Source organism: Ciona intestinalis, unplaced genomic scaffold (genome assembly GCF_000224145.3).
Source record: "Ciona intestinalis unplaced genomic scaffold, KH HT001138.1, whole genome shotgun sequence".
NCBI classification, from domain to species: domain Eukaryota; kingdom Metazoa; phylum Chordata; class Ascidiacea; order Phlebobranchia; family Cionidae; genus Ciona; species Ciona intestinalis.
In genome coordinates, this window is record NW_004191459.1 from 5,354 (window position 1) to 26,497 (window position 21,144).

Sequence of the window (21,144 nt, forward strand, 5' to 3'; positions counted from 1 at the left end):
AGAAACACGAGGAGACGACAGGACGACATTTTGTGAAATTCTAGGCTTTAAATTGCAAAAATTGCTACTTGTTTTGAAAGTTAATTTTTTTTAAAGGTATACAAAATTAAGTAACGGATTATATAGTACTGTGGGGAAAGATGGTACACGTATAGCACATAATATCCAAATACCCTGATCGTGTTTTAAACAATTAACAACGGTTTATGGTAGTCGTAAGAACAAGGTTTTATAATACTTTGAAAATAAATTAAAAAGGTGTCCCATCTTCCCCCCACCCTATACGTCAAATGTATTTCTCTGCAAATGATACAGAATTAATTAAGTTAAAATAAGTTGTTTTTGGAAAATGAAACCTTAGATTAAAAGTTGGATCCAAAACCACAATTCCAACGATTTAAACCGAACATACTTACTTTCAATAACTACAACACGTTTTTGGTATATTTGGTTATAAAGCGCTTCTAAAAGCTAAGCGTTTTATTTACTTTGTAAGTTTGGGTATAAAATTTCAACCATAAGCGTGTCCTGGAGCCTTAGCTTTGCGTTTAATGTCGTTTTCATTTGTGGACAAACATATTCTTAGATACTGCATTAGAAACAACGGGCACAAGGTGTATGAAACAGAACACCTATGTTATAACGACTGTCGTTTTCCGGCCATGAGGGGATAAATACGTTACATCCATTTATTCATTTATTTAAAAAAAATGTCTAAAACCGATCTTTTCGAAAAAAAAAATTAAAGTATTCTTGACCACAGCCCATGCCCATATAAAGTCTCTATCATTCTATATAAGAGAAATTAACCAACTGTTAGCGAAATACAAATAATATCACGTATAGCGAATATGTTTCGATATTAACAGGGTAAACGTGGTTAAACTACCGCAAGCGGCTTTTGTAAAGCTTAGCGCGCATATTATCCGGTGTGTTATATACATTGTGTGCGAACATGATATGTATTTAACATAGGAAGGCGAGGCTTCAGGTGGGGAACCGGTTAAGCAACCCTGTATGATCGTACACCGCATGCAGCCCTTATGGATTATACACTGGTTGTTGGATAGTTAAGTGTGAATGAATGAATGTAACTTACTTTATCCTCGCGTGGCCGGAAAACGACAGTCGTTATCACACGGGTTTAACACCTCGTGCCAGCATACGAGTTACTATGTATGTTACTTTGTGGGTGATTATTTTTTTTTGGATTTTTTTTTCATGTTTTTTTTTATATATGGCTGATAATTTGGACAACCCATTAGTGACCACTGGGTTGGAGCAATTGCCGTTAAGTGTCTTGCCCAAGAACACATACGTCCGCAATGGTAGCAAGTGTATACCGCTTGCCTAGCGTTCTGTATACAAACACCGCATTTAAGCTTTGCTGATTAATGGTCACGAAGCCTGGAGGCCACGTTGGCATTTTAGGCAAGATGTTAACTTTAAGAAACACGCTGTTAGTTTTGCGTTAAAATTGCAACCATTTTTCACCTACAGTAATATGTTTAAATACATTGTCGTATCTTTTGTATTTGCTCTTATATTTATCAGCAATGATTACGAAACTTTGGGTGAGGCTTTTTGTGCAAGTTTTGGCCAATTGCGTTGTTAGTTGGCGTTTCAAAAGTTGCAACCGTTTTTAACCTTTGTACATACGATAAAGTGTATAAAACTGTATCGTATTTTGTTTAAATTTGATTAATCCTATACAATGGATTGTGAAAAGTTAATATTGTATTATATAAACGGGTGTCCATATAGAATACTGTGGGGTAAGATGGGCACACTATGTATAGTAGGGCGAGGGAAAATGAGAAATGGGACACCTTTACATTCTAATTTCTCGTCCCATTGGGTAGTAAACAAAGAAAATACAAAGAATTATGAAACCGTATCCCAACAACTCCCATATACCTTGTTAATTGTATAAAACAAATTTTGGATATCTGAATAATATGTTCTAAAGGTGTCCCATCTCCTCCAACAGAACTATATCTTTTTATCCGCTTTTTGAAAACTACATTTTGTCTTGTGGGTTACGTAATGCGCGAATAAATATACCAGCGATTATATACAGTGTTCCTATAGCTCGTATATTTTACAGCGCAGAACATAAACCCGTTGCCCGAAGTCTTAAAAAAATCACGTATTTAACATTAAACTGCACTAACAACTATTGGAGCCAAAGTATATGCGATTCGTAAGATAAGAAATTCCGAGCGATTTTCGTGAAGCATCTTATGCAAGTATAATATAAGTCTATAATCGATAATTGTAACCTTGGTATTTTTAATTAAGACTTTGTATAACGTTATGTGTATGTTAAGTTGGGGTAAGATGGTTCGTCTTTTATCCCCGCGATCCTAAAGCAAGGCGCGTTGTTACTTGTTAAAAACATGATTATGAAATATTGGATATTATGCTAACAGTATCCATCTTACCCCACGCGATATATTTAATAACTGTTGGCATCATCAGTGCTTGTAAAATATTAGACTTGGTTTTAAAAGTTAAAAATCACGAGTTATCACCTTTGAGTGTATTCGTATTTATTTATTTGTTTAGTGGGCAGTTAACTTTACCCTAGTTTACAATTTGTCGTAACAACCAATTTCCCTGAATACGGCTCTTCACAAATCTTAATTATTCACACGAAGTGTAATAAACTAACGAGAAGTGCGTATTGGGTAATGGGCCTATATCCATGGCTGTCATATCGGGCAGTAGACTCGTAATTAGCGAGGTAGGATAGCCTGGGGGGTCGGTAAGGTTATAGCGATCGTGTAACGTCAAGCCTCATTCCTTCGCAACGTGTGTGTCGAGAACCAAGTAAACGCAAAGCAATAAATCAAATTTCATTTCCCGCAGAAAAATTAGGTTGTTAAATTTTAAAGTCGCTCGTTTAACGGGCGGATTGGGTTGTTTCTAAACTATAGCACTAATTTCATAGAGAAGTCCATTTGATAACGAAGGTGACGGGCAGAGGACAGCTACAATATAACAGGTAACAGGGTGTGAGATTTTGAATGATTTTTATTAGGCGGTTTTAGCAAAAAAAGTTAAAATATTTTGTGACTTTGCTACCAGGAATGGTATGTACGGTTTAAGCCAAAGTGACTTAAATATGAATATTTTTATCGTTAATTTTTTGGCAAAAAAAGCCAAAAAAATAATAAAATTAAATCCAAAAATACCAGCCGGAGTTTTTCTATCGTTTTTTTCTGCAATCTAAATGAATATCATGGAAATAATAATTAGCTAAATTATCTTAATTGGGTAATTACTAAATGCCATAAGATCTGTGTTTTAGTTTTGCAATATGCCTGCCAGGAGTGCCAGCAACATTTTAATTGTTGGTTTATTTTAGGCCAAAGTTGACATAACATTAGCGTTCTGTTTTATCGTTTCGTCTATACTATACCATGCATAGTTTCAAATTGGCTCTTTTGGTTATTTTAAATATATCAACGTTATTTTTGCATTAGAGCAGAATTTCGTCAGCCAGTATATTTATCCTAACTCTTACACATATATTTTTAACAATATTTCGTTTTATTATCTACATAAATCCCAATATTTACTTTCGTTTACACCGACTGCTCTTTGTTCGGAACAATCGACATTTGCGCGACCTTGCTATGACGTCATAATTGCGAACGATTGTCTAACAATTTGTTGTTCCATCAATTCTCGAACAATTTACGACGATATTCTAAAACTACTTGAAAGTGAAGGCAATTGTTTATGACGTAATAAGCAAAAAGTTCGCGAACGAATTTCTTTGTCTAACATGGCGGCGATTTCTTATTAGTAGGGTTGGGTAAGATAAGACACCTTTAGAACATAATATCTAAATATCCTGATCGTGTTTTAAACAATTAACAACGGTCTATGGGAGTTGTGAGAATACGGTTTTATAATTCTTTGAATGTTCTTTGTTTACTACCAAATGGGGTAAGAGAAAATAGAATGAAAAGGTGTCCCATCCCCCCACCCTACTATACATTTCTTCTTCTCCCCCCTTACTGTGTATAGAAAATTTGGACAAAACGTAGAACTATTATGCAGTTTTATTATATATATATATATATATATATAGACACCAAAAGGCGAAATGCCAATTGGTTTATTTGTACCGAAATGTTAGATATTGGTGAATTTAAACACAAAATGGAAACTACATTTTGGAAACTATATAGATTAGTCCACCACGCCGCCCGCACATAAAGGGCCGCCCTATCGCCGTCAAAATATTTAATTATAATCCGGACGTTGAGTTACACACCAGGTAATTCACGGTAATTATAAAGACTTGAATTATAGCGGACGTAGTTGTCGTACAACGTGGACAAAGCTTTGTGTTCTATGGGATTAGTGTTTGTGTAAAATACTGTTGTAACTTCCTTGGTATTTGCTAATTTCACGCGTATTTTTGTCTAGTTTAACAATCAGTGCCTATTTTTGCTGTAAAAAGCAGTATTTTGCATTTTTTCTGTGAGGTATTACAGTAAGGCATGCCATGGGACCTTAAATTTTGACAAGAGTTGGCCCATCACCACGTATATTTAGTATAAATTAACTTTGTAACAGGATTAAAACCAGTTGTTTAGCGTGTTTTTAACGATTGTCGTTTTGATGTTAATTCCCTTCCTTTGCTGTTTCGTTTACTTTGATCTATGCTATCGTATTCGATGAGATACGTATAGAGTGGGGTGGTGGAACATGGGACACTTTTTGTTCTAGAACATTCAAAGAATTATAAAACCGTATCCTGACGACTCCCATAGACCGTTGTTAATTGTTTAAAACACGATCGGGATATTTGGATGATATGTGCTAAAGGTGTCCCATCTTACCCCACCCTAATATATAGAAGTTGTATCGTCGTGCAGGTTTTCCAATAGTTGATCAAATATTAGGTTTTCGTTATCGTATTTGTGGAGATAAACAAAATTCAAGTTATAATTCGAAAATTTTGTGTCCAAAATATGACCATCGTTTTAGTAGCGTTGTAACCAGCAAGGGGTCAGACGAGATAAACCATAGAAATAAACAAAGGCGACATTACGGTGACCTCTCAACCTTTATTTAGTGAACAAAATGCTGTGTGACGAAACAATGCTAAGGGATGACGTCATTGTTATTAATAAAAATATTGTTATTAAAATTTTAGGAATTTTTAAACTTGCTTAAGAGAGGAAAATACTTTTAAGGGTTTTAATTTGGAGAGAGAAATAGCGTTTCAAAATGGCGATATATTTCGTAACTCTGTCTGGCAAGTACAGTAGGAACGCGCCGTGTGGCAGACGTACGAACTTTCGCGTTTGAATAAATACAACTTTTTCATGAGCTTCATTGGACAATATAATACGTAGATAGCAAAAGTATCAGAATAATTTAAAATTTACTTGAAAAGTTGCATTGTAATAAAATCGACTGTAATTTTTAACGCCCACGATTAGTTTTCGGGAAATAGCATGTCTGGTATATAACAGCTGAATATCCTACGTTTCATTTTTACTTTCCGCAGAATAATTTACATTTCATATAGTAGGATGGGAAAGATGGGACACCTTTTGATTCTATTTTTTCCTACATTTTGGCAGTAAACAAAGAACATTCAATGAATATAAAACCTTGTCATCACGACTCCCATAGACCGTTGTTAACTGTTTAAAACACGATCAGGATATTTAGATAATATGTGTTGAAAGTGTCCCATCTCCCCACCCAACTATCTTATTGTTAAGTATATTGTTTTGTATTTTTTTATTCTTTTATTCGCCTATATTAATTTCCTACAATTTACATTATATTTAAATTTACTTTTTATTACGCACAGAAATATTTTACATTTAACTTTTTTCCTTTTTTTGTGCGGAACATTTTTACATTTTTCAGAATATTTTATTCAACTTTTATTTCCCACAGAATGACTATGGGAGAATTCTTCACACTTGTTGTGATCGCGGCAATATTTAAAGTCGGCAATGCAGGTGGGGGTAACTATTTATATGAAGTTGGCGTGTTGGTTGTTTATAATATTGTTATACTCAGTTTAACAAACGTGTTATTACGATTGACGTTGCCAATCTACGTGAGGATAAATAAGTTACATTCATGACCTTTTGTTCGCTCTCACGTTATCACGCAGTTTTGAAATCGTTAGTTTATATATAGTAGGGTGGGGAAAGATGGGACACCCCTTTATTCTATTTTATAGGCACATTTGGTAGCAATCAAAAAACATTTAAAGAATTATAAAACCGTATCTTTACGACTCCCATAGACTGTTGTTAATTGTTTAAAACACAATCAGGATATTTAAATATTAGGTGCTAAATGTGTCCCGTCTTTCCCCACCCTATAACTATATATACTGGTTTATTAAACACGGCAACATAGTCTTTTCGCCTTTTAATTTATTCAACCTGGTGCAGCGACCACGCTTATTTTCTTCCAATTAAATGTAAAAAATGTTTTACCTGTAAGTGTGTTTTAACAACTGTTGTTTTGTCGCTATATATCCTGTCTGTGCAATGGTCGCGCTTTTTATTATGTTATAAAGTTGAAAATCCTTTAGCCGCCTGTCTTTTTACGGTTACTTCATCGTTTTGATTTTGTATATTTGTTCAAGAATTGGTGGTATGCGGTATTTATGTAAGAACGGTTGTCGTATATTTTACTCCGTGTGGGATCCTGCGGACGACGTTATCAGGGACCTGAATGTGTAGCCACTGTTGGCTCATTAACACAACATTGTATATGCAGATTCTATTATACATGTGTGAGGTCCTACAGTGAGGCATGCCATAGGGTCCTGGGATTTAGGCCACAGTTGGCCCATTACCCTAACATTGTATATGCACATTTTATTCTATATGTGTGAGGTCCTACAGTGAAGCATGCCATGGGACCTGGGATTTAGGCCACAGTTGGCCCATTACCCTAACATTGTATATGCACATTTTATTCTATATGTGTGAGGTCCTACAGTGAAGCATGCCATGGGACCTGGGATTTAGGCCACAGTTGGCCCATTACCCTAACATTGTATATGCACATTTTATTCTATATGTGTGAGGTCCTACAGTGAGGCAAGCCATGGGACCTGGGGTTTATGCCAGAGTTGGCCCATTACCCCAACATTGTGTATGCACATTCTATTCTATATGGGTGAGGTCCTACAGTGAGGCAAGCCATGAGACCTGGGATTTAGGCCACAGTTGGCCCATTACCCTAACATTGTATATGCACATTTTATTCTATATGTGTGAGGTCCTACAGTGAAGCATGCCATGGGACCTGGGGTTTATGCCAGAGTTGGCCCATTACCCCAACATTGTGTATGCACATTCTATTCTATATGGGTGAGGTCCTACAGTGAGGCAAGCCATGAGACCTGGGATTTAGACCACAGTTGGCTCATTACCCAGTTTATTGTATTACAACATATAAGTTAGTTGGGTTTTGTAGACTTTTAATTAACATCGCAGAATTCTAACAAACCCAACACTCCACACAGCGTTGATTGTACCGGTACCAGCTGTAATGGTTCAAGATGTCACAACCAACTCCATCACATTGAACTGGACGATGCCGCATAACGAGTTCTATGACAAGTTTATTGTTCGGGTATTTAGTCAAATTATTTGTTTTTCTTTTTCCAGCAACGAAAGTTTTTTTTACTATTTAAAAATAGCGTTGTTTATAATTGTGATTAGGAAATATGGGATATTTTGCGTTTATTGTTCAAGTATTTAAACAACTTTTTTATGTTTTTATTATACGGTTACGATAAATTAAATTTAATAATTACTTTTTCAGTTTTGCTGTTCCTACTGTTTAAAAAAGGATTGTAAATTGTTAAAAACACGATTAAGAAGTATTGGATAATATATATTCTAACGGTGTTCATTTTACCCCATGCAGTATTTTATATATCTGTTGATATATTCTAACAATAGACAATTTAAAGGCGATATATGGGTTAGATCGTAAGTGGTGTAGGTTTAGGAATTGTCGTTAAAAAACCATTAGGTTTGAATTGGCATCAAATCGGTCATAATATAAAGGGCGTTATATTTAAATTTTGCATTTTCTAATAACGTCGTTTCTCACGTCAATTTGACACCAAAAACTTACGTTTAAGAAAATCTTTCTAAAAGTTGAAAATCGAGTTTTGTTTATGATTTGTTACATTTAGCTTATATACCCCGTTCCTATCGCGGTATCTTGAGATATTCCGACTTCATCTTATCACGCCTACGATCCTTAAGTCGCCCTAGGCATGAACGGTCGATACACAACGAACTTGAAACTTGTGTATTGAATATATAGTGGTTATAATGTGAAACATAATAGCTCGTTTTACATGTAAGCTTAATTGGGGTATTTTAAAGACAATGATATTTAATGCTCACTGTTGAGTTATAACATGGGTGTCTTCTTATACACCAGACACACGTGGTGTATTCATACACCTCATGCGCACTGTCGAGTTATAACATGGGTGTCTTCTTATACACCAGACACACATGGTGTATTCATACACCTCATGCTCACTGTTGAGTTATAACATGGGTGTCTTCTTATCCACCAGACACACATGGTGTATTTATTATACACCTCATGCTCACTGCCGAGTTATAACATGGGTATCTTCTTATACACCAGACACACATGGTTTATTCATACACCTCATGCTCACTGTCGAGTTATAACATGGGTGTCTTCTTATACACCAGACACACATGGTGTATCCATACACCTCATGGTCACTGTCGAGTTATAACATGGGTGTCTTCTTATACACCAGACACACATGGTGTATTCATACACCTCATGCTCACTGTTGAGTTATAACATGGGTGTCTTCTTATACACCAGACACACATGGTGTATTTATTATACACCTCATGCTCACTGCCGAGTTATAACATGGGTATCTTCTTATACACCAGACACACATGGTGTATTTATACACCTCATGCTCACTGTCGAGTTATAACATGGGTGTCTTCTTATACACCAGACACACATGGTGTATCCATACACCTCATGGTCACTGTCGAGTTATAACATGGGTATCTTCTTATACACCAGACACACATGGTGTATTTATATACACCTCATGCTCACTGTCAAGTTATAGCAGGTACGTCTTATAGACCAGACATATACTTTCACACGCCAATAACCGGATTAGCACGACGCAATCGGAAAAAGCAGGATCGGTAAAACCGGTTTCAACAAGATTCAAAGATTACTCCATCGCTTGAACAACGAACCTCCCGTGGAATATAAACGCCCATAAAGTAATGAAGCACCCGAATTGTTAAACATTATTCTGTGTGATATATTTTTCGTATAACTTGGTTTAAACTATCGTTTCAATTGTGAGCTAACAAAGAATATTTACGTAGTTATTAACGGACCCTAACCTGCCTAAAATTTGTTAATTGTAAAAATCACGATTAGGAAATATGGGACATTATGTGCTAACGCTATCCCATCTTACCCCGCAGCATTAAACGTGGCAGAAACTTGTAAAAATCTGCCCTTTAATGTATAACTAGTGTAAAGAAAGACAATTTAAGGCGAAATAGCATCGTTGCGCATGCTCTAATCTAAACGCACACATTCATTTTGACGCTTTAGTTTAGAGATAGCTATGCTACAAGTGATGCGTCGCTGTTTTAGATTTATCGCGTCGTAATTACGAAGCTCCATCAGCAGTCGTGTAAGTCGCGAAGCAATTTGACCTTCTTTATGACGTAATAGAGGATGACTGTGAGTCTCCATTTAATTACCGACAACGACATAATAACGTTTATGACGTCATAACCAAACAACGTTAATCACCGACGTTGACCGCGATCGTTAAACGCGCGAACCGCGATTATGACGGAGTTTATAGAACGTTGCTATTGTTTGCTGTCGGTCAAACAATGGCGGATGAGGGATGTTTGAAAATCGTTAGATAAAAGACAAACAGTGTACCAATTCCTGGGATAAAAGACAAACAGTGTACTGGTTCATGGTATAAACACCAAACAGTGTACCGGTTCCTGTGATAAAGGACAAACAGTGCCCCGGATTTTGAATTAGCACGAAAAATCATAATGAAAAACCCCTTGGTTTTACCATGCAAAAGGTATCCGAATCGCTCTACCATTAACAGTACGATGGTATTTTGGGTAATGAGCTAAGCAGACTAATTGAATAAAGAGCCTAAGCACATCACCACAATAAACCCCCACCCCCAGCTTGCCCAACTTTTACCCATTTATAGCTCTGGGTACATTAAAATAATGACCAAATCAAATCATTAACTCTAGTTTGGCACTGTTTTATCAATTAAACCCAAACTAGATTACAGAATATATTAGTTACCTTATGGTACATGCTAACTGAATGCAGCTTTAATTCATTGACATTTATAACAATGCTAATTAACCTATCATGTCATTTACTAATGCAATATAACAATATCATTGTATGGCTGTGAAAAAGGCTCTCTCAAAGTGAGAGAAAGGGAGAAAAAGGCAAATATGAGGGGACAATTTTGCTTTAATGGCCCTAAACATTTTTGCCAAAATAATGCAGTTAATATAACATTAACATATACATCTCTTTTTTTTCAAATACATTTATTAATAGTCAAGCAATTTTTGTAGCTAGCACCCTTTTATAACCTTTAGTAGGATTAATAATTTTTTAAAGTTTTTTGGTTATTTTTGTTGATATTCAGAGTGTTTTTGAAAAGTTTTTTTAATTGCTAAAATTTTTAAATGTTTTTTTGTCGCTTTTTTAAGTTGTTTTTGCCGCTCAGCATGACATAACGCTGCTGTGTATTCTAACAAACTTACAGGTTCAGCCAGCAGTTGTAAAGACATGTCCGGTAGCCATCCCATCAGGTTGCCAACCTTGTGGTAGTAATATGCTGGTATGTTTAAATGGTGGTGTGAGTTTCAGGGGCTCTGAATGAAAAAAATGTGAAAAAATTAAATTTTTAATTTTTCGCACCTTACCTTGGGTTTGAACCTTGAGCCTTCTTGTTGATGTTTTCATTTGGTTTTTCAGCATATGCAGAAAAAACAGTTTAAATTATTTTCGCACCCAATCTGTAAAAGATCTTGTTTTAGAAATTTGTCACACCTCACCTTGGGTTTTGAACCTAGAACCCTCCACTTCATAATCTTTTCCACTTTAATTAAATAGTTTTTCGGCACATATCGCACATGTATAAAAAGTGAATTATTTTTCCTCACAATATTCCAATTTAAAATACTTTACCTATCGTTAGAACCTAGAACCATCATGTTCATAAACTTCTGCATTCACTATTATCACATTTGTTTGGCACATACATAATTATTTTTTAGTATGTTATCTTTAAAAATATCCTTTTTTATTTCAATGTCCTCAGCTTGACTAAATACATTGTATTGCATGTTGACCATATAGTTTTTGCACCTAGGCATAAATTTTATATTATTTTGTTGCATTTACATTGCATGGACAAACATGGTGATCATTCATGCATGCTTGGCCTTAACATAATTTAAACTAAAAGAAAATCACATTCATATGTATTTCGGATAAAAACAAGGCTAATAAATTGTAAACTTACAGTCATTTAAACACATGCTTATCCCAATAAATTAACTTAAAATATAAAATCCCGCCCAAAAAAATGGGAATTTTTGTCTCACAAGTATCATATATAAGCACATGAAAACCATTTGTATAAAAAGTAAATAGGCCCAAACACCCAGCATATTAGTTGGCAACTCAATTTCTTTCAGGTTTTGGTTACCTTATTCTTCTTTTTTATTTTCTTACATTTTTAAAATCAAATTTATTGAAAAAAACAAACTTGAACTTTATATGTTTCTTATGTTGTTTATACAAAGTTATAAACAACGGATATTCTTGTTTTGTTCTCTTTGGTGTCTTTATATGTAAAAACAATATTAATGTTAAACTGAATTAGATGGTAAAAATGTGTTTATAATTTTTATTGTAACATTTATAATATTCAATGATTTGGTATTTATTAAATACATTTGCATTGTGCATATAGTTTAATACAGCTCATACTTCCCATTTGATTTCATGTCAGAACCAAAATACACCAAAAAAATAGCATAATACCCAATTAAATACAGTGACCAAGCAAATTAAATCAAAACACCCCCTCCCACTTTTACCCATTTTCACCCATGGTGACCAACATACATAACACTCAATCAAACTCATTACCTTTCAAACACTTTAACAGTAATTCCCTACAAAATATACAACAGATCAATAAAATAACCCCCTCAAAGCATACCTAATATTGTATTTTCAAACTTTTAACCACTTTTTAAAAATCACAACTTTTATTTTAAAAATAATAACTTTTAAACACCCCACCACAATATTGCATTAATCCACTCCTTTCACCAGACCTTCCCAAGCGCTGGCATCCAACGCCCCTTCTTACCCGCACAGACCTTTCGTGTGGTTGAGAATTTGCAACCCGGTTATTTGTATACGTTCACAGTAACTGCATCAAGGGGGGCGATGACAAGTGATATAGCTGTGCTTAACCAAGACACGAGTAAGCGAACATTACGTTTATTTTTCTTGCGGTTGAGATATCACTGGGGTTCACTGTATAATGTATGTTGGCTTCTAACAAACTTTGGGCTTAAGAGATCTTTAATATCTGAACTAAGACACAATTTAGCATCGACTGTTATTTGATAGTTGGGATAACATTGTGGTTTGTAACTTACATATATTTATAGGAAAAAATTACCAGGATAATAACCAGGACACCAGTTAGTGAACACCATTTGCATCCATATAGTTAACTCCCATGTTATAACACAGAGTAGGTTCATTGTATGTGGGGTATCTTTTTGTGGCTATACATACATGTATCCATTAGAAAAAAATATCTTCCTATTTTAAAACATACATGGTGGCTTAAAACCTTGTTTTGGCGGGTAGTGGCCACTTGGTTTCTACACAAAGAACTTTCACTGATTTATTAAAACACCTCACTCCTTCTACTTCATTTCCCCCTTAGTTGTAACATACCACACATAAATTATTACATATTAACACTTCAATCCATTCACAGTCCCCCTTCCCCCACAAAACCTTGCCCTTGAGACTTTTGATCAAATCGAGCTGATAATTGAGAGTCCCTACTTTGAGAACACCCAGTTCACCCTCAATTTCCCTGGTATTGAAGCAGTATGGGAACCTCCTACTGAAGGATTCTGTGACTGCTATGATGCAACTATATCACCAAGTGATGGACAAATGGCTTTCCCTACCCATGGAAATGAAGTAAGTATGAATGAATGAATGTAACTTACTTTTTCCTCGCGTGGCCGGAAAACGACAGTAGTTATCACACGGGTTTATCACCTCGTGCCAGCTTACAAGTTACCATGTATGTTACTTTGTGGGTAATTATTTTGGGGGGGGGATTTTTTCATTTCTTTAATGTATGACTGATAATTTGGACAACCTATTAGTAACCACTGGGTTGGAGCAATTGCCGTTAAGTGTCGAGGCCAAGAACACTGGGTTACAGGCAGGTGCGCTAACCACTATGCTACGGCGCCAGTACAAAGTAGTCACCACAGTTGGTTAGGCGCATGCCTTTAAGAAAGTTTATTATTTTATACAGCAAGATTTTATCAAGGTAAACTTTGGTACAAAAAATTGTTTTTAAATTGGGAGAAACAATTTATATATTAATGTATAACCAGCAGCAAAACCAGCAGAATATCCAAAGTTAAATACATGGTAACTTGTGGGCACAAGGTGTATGAATTGGAACACCTGTTACAAAAATTATTTCAACAGTAATTTTGGTTTTTTTTCTCCAAATAAATTCTATGTAATTTTAACACGTCACACAAAGAACACATTTTTCTCTTTAACCTTAAAATCAGTTTGTGCCTGGGGCAACTTTGGCAGCCAATCCTCTAAACAACATTCTTGACTTTTGATTTTAAACGCAATTGAACATTACACATATGGTTAAAAGTTAAAAAGTTTGAAGAATAAAATTTTTAAACTTCATTTTTATCAGAAAACAGCAGTGGTTGAACAGCCACTTTGCTAAACATTTTTATAGATTTTAAAACATTTTTTACTAGTGCCCTCAACTTATTAAAGCAATAGTTACATAACAATGGTGTTAAAATAGATAAAAATGGATAGCAAAATGGATTTTATAGAAAAAATATAGATGTTTTATTGAGACACAAAACCGTGTGATTTAAAAACATGTTTTATACCTAGAAACATGAAGGTTAAACCTTAAAATGTTTCGAGTAATTTTCTAAAAATATTCAAGGTCAATCTTAAAATTGGGTGAAATTCAACCTCTGCCTAGATCCCATGACACCTAGGTCTTTTCAAGTTTAAATCACAGACCCTGTTATGATAGCATCATGTTACTGCTATAATAACTTCCCTGTTGCATTTTAATGGCTAATATTTTGTCACTGAGCCTGAATTGTATTATTGCATTGTTAGATAACAATCAATCATTATAGATCACATTGCAAATTATTAAGTCATAATCCTCAAATGACAGGAAAATTTGAATTGATAGAAAGTAATTGAATGAAAAACAAAGTGCGACAGTGAGCATGAGGTGTATGAATACACCATGTGTGTCTGGTGTATAAGAAGACACCCATGTTGTAACTGAACAGTGAGCATGGGGTGTATGAATACACCATGTGTGTCTGGTGTATAAGAAGACACTCATGTTATAACTCGACAGTGAGCATGAGGTGTATGAATACACCACGTGTGTCTGGTGTATAAGAAGACACCCATGTTATAACTCAACAGTGAGCATGAGGTGTATGAATACACCATGTGTGTCTGTTGTATAAGAAGACACCCATGTTATAACTTGACAGTAAGCATGAGGTGTATGAATACACAATGTGTGTCTGGTGTATAAGAAGACACCCATGTTATAACTCCACAGCGAGCATGAAGTGTATGAATACACCATGTGTCTGGTGTATAAGAAGACACCCATGTTATAACTTAGCAGCAATCCTAATACCCCCCCCCAGTATTAACTCTTCTTACCCCACAGAACAACGCTGGGACCCTGGTTCGTCAATTCATCCGTTTGACCCCCGGCAAGACATACACAATCACCCTCTACTCCACCACTTGTGGCACTGGAGAGCTGGGAGTCCTCCGTAGTGACCCGATAACCAGAACAATCGTCCTCCAACCATCTGACCCACCCCCTGTGACGGATGAAACAGGAACAACTAGCACGACACTGAAGTGGCAGAACGGCGTCATCGTGGGACTGTATGATAATTTTGAGGTAATTTTAGTTTGTCTTTTTTAGTTCTATATTTTTTAGTTTTATTGGAACCATATTCATGGTTAAATTATAAAATATTGTACAACTTTAATAATTTAAAACCACCAGTGTTGCGCAATTAAAACCTCAAGTGTTGCGCAATTAAAACCTCCAGTGTTGTGCAATTAAAATCTTCAGTGTTGCGCAATTAAAACCTCCAGTGTTGCGCAAATAAAACCTCCCCCTCAGATCATAGGATTGGAAGGAAACGCGACAATAGCGGAACCCGAATCACCGATGGATCGTCAACGAGAGATCACCGGACTCAATTCTTGCACAGAATATTCATTCGAAGTTTTTACTTTATATGAAAATGTTCGAAGCAGAAATGGACAAAGATCAACCGTGTATACAAGTTAGTATGGGATGTGTTTTACTGCGAGGTTGTGGGAGACTTGGACACATTAGTTTCATGTGGGGCATATTCCACTCAAACGTATGGAGCACTGGTGTTGGGATAATAGGCCAACTTTGGTTCAAATTCAAGGTTCTTGACCTAACACATATAGAATAGAGTATGGTTTATGATGCAATAATGAGTGTCTGTTAGAAAAAAACGGTTAATTCTAAGCATGACTGTTTAGGGTTAAAACTTATAATGCCGCGCTGTAGGGTCTTACCCATATAGAATAGAATGCCTGTATTACAAAAAGGAACAATTTTGCAGGAGAAATTCAAAGACAAAATTAATATAAAGTTAAACTTTACAAACCATTAATCTTGTATATTCCATATAGAACCTGAAGCCGCCATTAACCTTCGTGTCATTGACTTTAATTCGACATCTCTATGGTTGTCTTGGATGAGGGGAAGCCCCCTTGAAGTTGGGGGTTACAAAGTTACGATCCAACCTCCTGGAAGAACAGTTGCAGTTACTAGTAAGTGGGGTAAAGTTTGTAACTTATTTATCCTCACATGACGGGGGGTGTTCTGTTTCATACACCTTGTGCCAGCTTATTAGTTACCATGTATGTAACTTATTAACCTTGCATGGCGGGGCATCGACAGTTGTTATAACACGGGTGTATTGTTTCCTACGCCTCATGCTCACAAACCAACCAAAAGCCATGCCTGCTTATCCACACACTGCAATAGCTTCAGCAACTAAACTGTGGGCATGGGAGTGGCAACCATGGATAAGTCACTCAAGTTCCCACCCACGATGATATAAATGACCAAACCAACCAAAAGCCATGCCTGCTTATCCACACACTGCAATAGCTTCAGCAACTCGACTGTGAGCATGGGAGTGGCAACCATGGATAAGTCACTCAAGTTCCCACCCACAAGAATATAAAAAAAACTGTTTTTAAACCCCCATTTTATTCATTTAAATAAGGACACTAACATTATATATTCCCTACAGAAACCAGCCTTATAGTGACAGGGCTTTCACCAGGCACCATGTACAATGTATCTGTCATATCTAGATGTGTGGACAACTTATCTGTTGAGAGCGTGCCAGTATCTATACAACATGCTACAGGTGAGGTCTTGTGTTCTGTTTCATACACCTCGTGTCCCTTTATGAGTTACCATATATAGAGTGTAGTGCCTCTTTTTGGAAACTCTAAATTACTTAGTAACTTGCCCAAACCACACTTGCCTGTCAGTACCAAGCTTCGAATTCAATATTTTCTAGCACAATTCTTTCATTAAAATTTTGTGTTGTTAATATTTTAATTTTATTTGGTTTAAGTCCTTATGATCTGTACCCCATCAAACACTCTGCAGTACCATACGTATTAACATTGTACCTACAGTTTGATTTATAATATAAATACAGCAGAGAAATAAACCCAAGTATTCCCACAGTCCCCTACGTACCACAAGGGGGCAACGTTCGCTGCGAGGTCAACGGACCACTTGAAGGCAACGCAGCGATACGAACATCCGTGATTTCTATGTCATGGTCTCCACCGATAGCCGGGGATTGGGACGGATTCGTGATTGATTATTCTCCTTACCAGTTCGAGATCGGAACCTCGTACCCTCCGTCTCCCATCGTTGTCGGGAGGAATGTGTTCAGGGCAAATGTAAGGATTAATATGATCTTGAAAATGAATCTAAACTTAAATTGCATTCTCTTTGATGTCATTATGACACTTGTGATGAAAAAGAATGAATAACATGTTCTTTGTTGAATTTTAGGCAATATTTTTGTTGATTTTGCTTATTTTTCTGCATATTTTGTTAATCTAAACCCGGTTACCTTCGTGTATAAAAAGACACCATATGTGTGTAGGTTAATTTCAGGAAAGCAAACATCTGTTAAGGTTTATTGCATTGCTTGATTGAAACATTGCTTACTTCCAATACCTGGTTAAACTTGACCTCTTGTTCCATTTGAATATTTTTGCTCTTATATATTTCTTGTTTGAACAATTGTCCACAGATCACCCTACCAGTAGCTGGTCGTATTCTCACCATTTACCTGAGAACTAAACGTGGAAACGTGTTAAGCGTGCCAAACGTGTTGGATGCTAATTGTGGTAGGTCCTTTGTTTCCATGCAGGAAAGCAATTAAACATAAAGTAGTTTTGTGGGTTTATGTGTCCTTGGGCAAGACATTTACTGGCATTTGCTCCAACCCAGTGGTCACTAATGGGTTGTTCAAACTATTAGCCATGTAGAAAAAATAAATACCCACAAAGTTACATATATGGTGACTTATAAGTGGGCATGAGGTGTATGAAACAGAACACTTGTGTTATAACAACTGTTGTTGGCCCACCATGCGAGGATAAATAAGTTACATACGTGGTAACTTGTTAGCGGGCACAAGGTGTATGAAACAGAACACCCGTGTTATAACGACTGTCGTTTCCCCACCATGCGAGGATAAATAAGTTATATTTATTTATTTATTTATATCCAAACTTCTGTGTAAATCTCCATAATACACAAACACATGGTGAGGCTGTGGATCATCCCAATGTACATTAAGATACCTATGGTTGGCAACCCCATGTTGTATATAACAGATATGAAAACGTTTCAACATAAATATAAAATTATAATATGTATCATGTTATGTACCAATGCATTACCATCCACCAATCCACAGCTGATGAAGCCGGTGTCGCCATCAGAAGATGCAGAATCTCAACAGCCATTGAACCACTCAGATGGAATATTACAATCACACTGATCCGTAACGATACATACATGTTTATACAGATACCACACCACCCAATGTGAGTATAAGTTCACAGTATAATGTGTGTAAATTCATTATAAGAAGACACCCATGTTATAATTTGACAGTAAGCATGAAGTGTATGAATACACCATGTGTGTCTGGTGTATAAGAAGACACCTATGTTATAACTTGACAGTGAGCATGAGTTGTATGAATACACTATGTGTGTCTGGTGTATAAGAAGACACCCATATTATAACTCGACAGTGAGCATGAGGTGTATGAATACACCATATGTGTCTGGTGTATAAGAAGACACCTATGTTGTAACTTAACAGCAAACATAAGGTATAACATTCTTACTTACTTTTTCAGACGTTTTTCACTCATTCACCATGAGTTTAATGTCCCACCATACAACACAGCGGACTATGACATCATTATAAGGAATCCATGTATTTCGTATTATGATGCAAAACTTGTGGTTTACCCTGTATGTCCTGAAGGTTCAGAAAGTCAATGTAGTACAGTGGTCAGAAGATTGTGCAGTAAGTGCCATCTTGCTTTTATTTGGTAATAGTGAATATAATGAATAATATGGAAAAAATAATCATATATTTAAAATTTTAAAACTTGTCCAGAGCAGTTTATTACTCACATCTATCTTTATTAAGGTGACTATTAACGACCAGAAGCAATTGACCAAAATTATCCTTTGGTTGTTTGTTAAAAAAATCTTGTTCGACAAAATTACCCATTTTTTTGTAAAAGTTTTGAACAGAGATTTTTAATAATAAGTATTTGTAGTTATATTGTTGTTTCTATAACAACTATTGTTTTATATACCATCTATTTAAATACATGCAGTTGTTTAGATGTTTATATAAAAGTAACATTGTATTATTTGCACTTTATTATATGTTATATTATTCACATCCACAGCGAAACTCACCAGCAAACCACCTCTGACCGGAAACGATCCAAACCCAGATCCTCGCCCGTTTAGACCAACACAAGCTTGCTGTAATGGAATCGCTTACAACCCATTTGTAAGTGGTTTGTATTGGTTGGACTGTAATGGTCAAAAAGCCATCGCTGGCTTATATCTTACATTGTGACATCACAGTGCCCACGAGTGGCGTTTTTGTTATAACTTTGAAGTCTGATTTTTTAAACGTTTATACCTTTCAAATTAAACAAAATTTTCACAATTTAGCTGTTTATTTAGTATAGACATAAAACTTTGATTTTTATAATAAAAACTCTGCAACCATGAAAACCGTGAGCTGGACTCATTTTACAATAACTTGATCATAAAGTGTACAAACTATATATAAATTAAACTTCAATTTTCTAACCATCATTATAACTCTTAGGAGGCCGATTGCTGTCACAACCAACTTCTCCGAGAGTCCACGAATAGCATGGGGTGTTGTTTCACTCGTTGGTATAATGTTTCCACCCATGCTTGCTGTGGGACGGGAAGGGTGAGGTCCCTCACTAATGGATGCCAGTAATCGTCATCAAAACTTTTGTAAAATATGTTCCAGTTACGCTTACACACTAAGTTTTGGAAAAAATTGTAAATGAAAAAGTGACAATTGCCAATTCGTTGGGTAGTATATTTATTTATAAAGATAATTGCAGAAAAAATGGAAATTTACAGCGAAATAGCTGTTAAAACATGTTATAGTATAAAGTAACACAACTAATATTTATTGTTTCGAAAACGATAAAGGAAGTCAAATTAATGAAAACAAAACAAGTTATTACAATCATTAAAACACATTTGTTACAAAATATAAAGTATTGGTCCAAAATCATGACCATTAAATTCATAATTGTAATTTCAAGTTTCAATGTTCGTGCTTTCTGCTCTTAAATAGTTTCTTGTTTAAAGCTTTAACAATATTTGTTGCTTTCTACCTGTGTGTGAAGCTAGCTCTCTTGTTTGTAATGCTGACTAATGCTTGCTAAAGTCTCATCCAATTAGACAGAAGTTTTCAATTGGTATTTGTTCCCAGTTTGTATGTCTAGGTAATTTAATATAGGATGGCATTTCACTTATGTACGTTTCGAAATCATCAATAAATTGGCAACAAATCGCTATTTAGCATCTGCTTATCCACACACTACAATAGCTTGAGCAAGTCGACTGTAGGCATGGGAGTGGCAACCATGGATAAGTCACTCAAGTTCCCACCCACAAAGATATATATATGACCAAACCAACCAAAAGTCATGTCTGCTTATCCACACACTGCAATAACTTCAGCAACTCGACTGTGGGCATGGGAGTGGCAACCATGGACAAGTCACTCAAGTTCCCACCCACGAGGATATAAATGACCAAACCAACCATAAGTCATGTCTGCTTATCCACACACTGCAATAGCTTCAGCAACTCGACTGTGGGCATGGGAGTGGCAACCATGGATAAGTCACTCAAGTTCCCACCCACGAGGATATAAATGACCAAACCAACCAAAAGTCATGTCTTCTTATCCGCACACTACAATAGCTTCAGACACTCGACTGTGGGCATGGGAGTGGCAACCATGGATAAGTCACTCAAGTTCCCACC

At 35.9% G+C, this 21,144-nt stretch overlaps 1 protein-coding gene and 1 long non-coding RNA gene across 4 annotated transcripts; one reads left to right on the forward strand and one right to left on the reverse strand.

Moving 5' to 3' along the window:
• Nucleotides 1-2,851: 2,851 nt before the first annotated feature.
• LOC100181231 (fibronectin) lies at nt 2,852-20,669 on the forward strand. Of its 3 annotated transcripts, XM_026840137.1 has the most exons (16): nt 2,852-3,007; nt 5,935-5,999; nt 7,529-7,638; nt 10,877-10,951; nt 12,460-12,613; nt 13,142-13,353; nt 15,137-15,379; nt 15,608-15,773; nt 16,156-16,296; nt 16,785-16,904; nt 17,234-17,454; nt 17,814-17,910; nt 18,486-18,615; nt 18,936-19,108; nt 19,503-19,609; nt 19,937-20,669. In XM_026840137.1, the coding sequence occupies exons 2-16, from the start codon at nt 5,936-5,938 to the stop codon at nt 20,075-20,077; spliced, it is 2,154 nt and encodes a 717-aa protein (XP_026695938.1). In that variant the 5' UTR covers nt 2,852-3,007; nt 5,935; the 3' UTR covers nt 20,078-20,669. The 3 variants fall into 3 exon arrangements, with proteins under 3 accessions (XP_026695938.1, XP_002121477.2, XP_026695939.1); XM_002121441.5 differs by lacking the exon at nt 10,877-10,951; XM_026840138.1 differs by lacking the exons at nt 2,852-3,007; nt 5,935-5,999; nt 7,529-7,638; nt 10,877-10,951 and adding an exon at nt 9,618-10,159.
• Nucleotides 10,804-12,449, reverse strand: LOC113475680. The gene is made up of 2 exons (XR_003397427.1): nt 11,037-12,449; nt 10,804-10,985 (listed from the first exon to the last, which is right to left on the reverse strand). It is a non-coding gene; the product is annotated as an uncharacterized LOC113475680 (long non-coding RNA).
• Nucleotides 20,670-21,144: the final 475 nt, after the last annotated feature.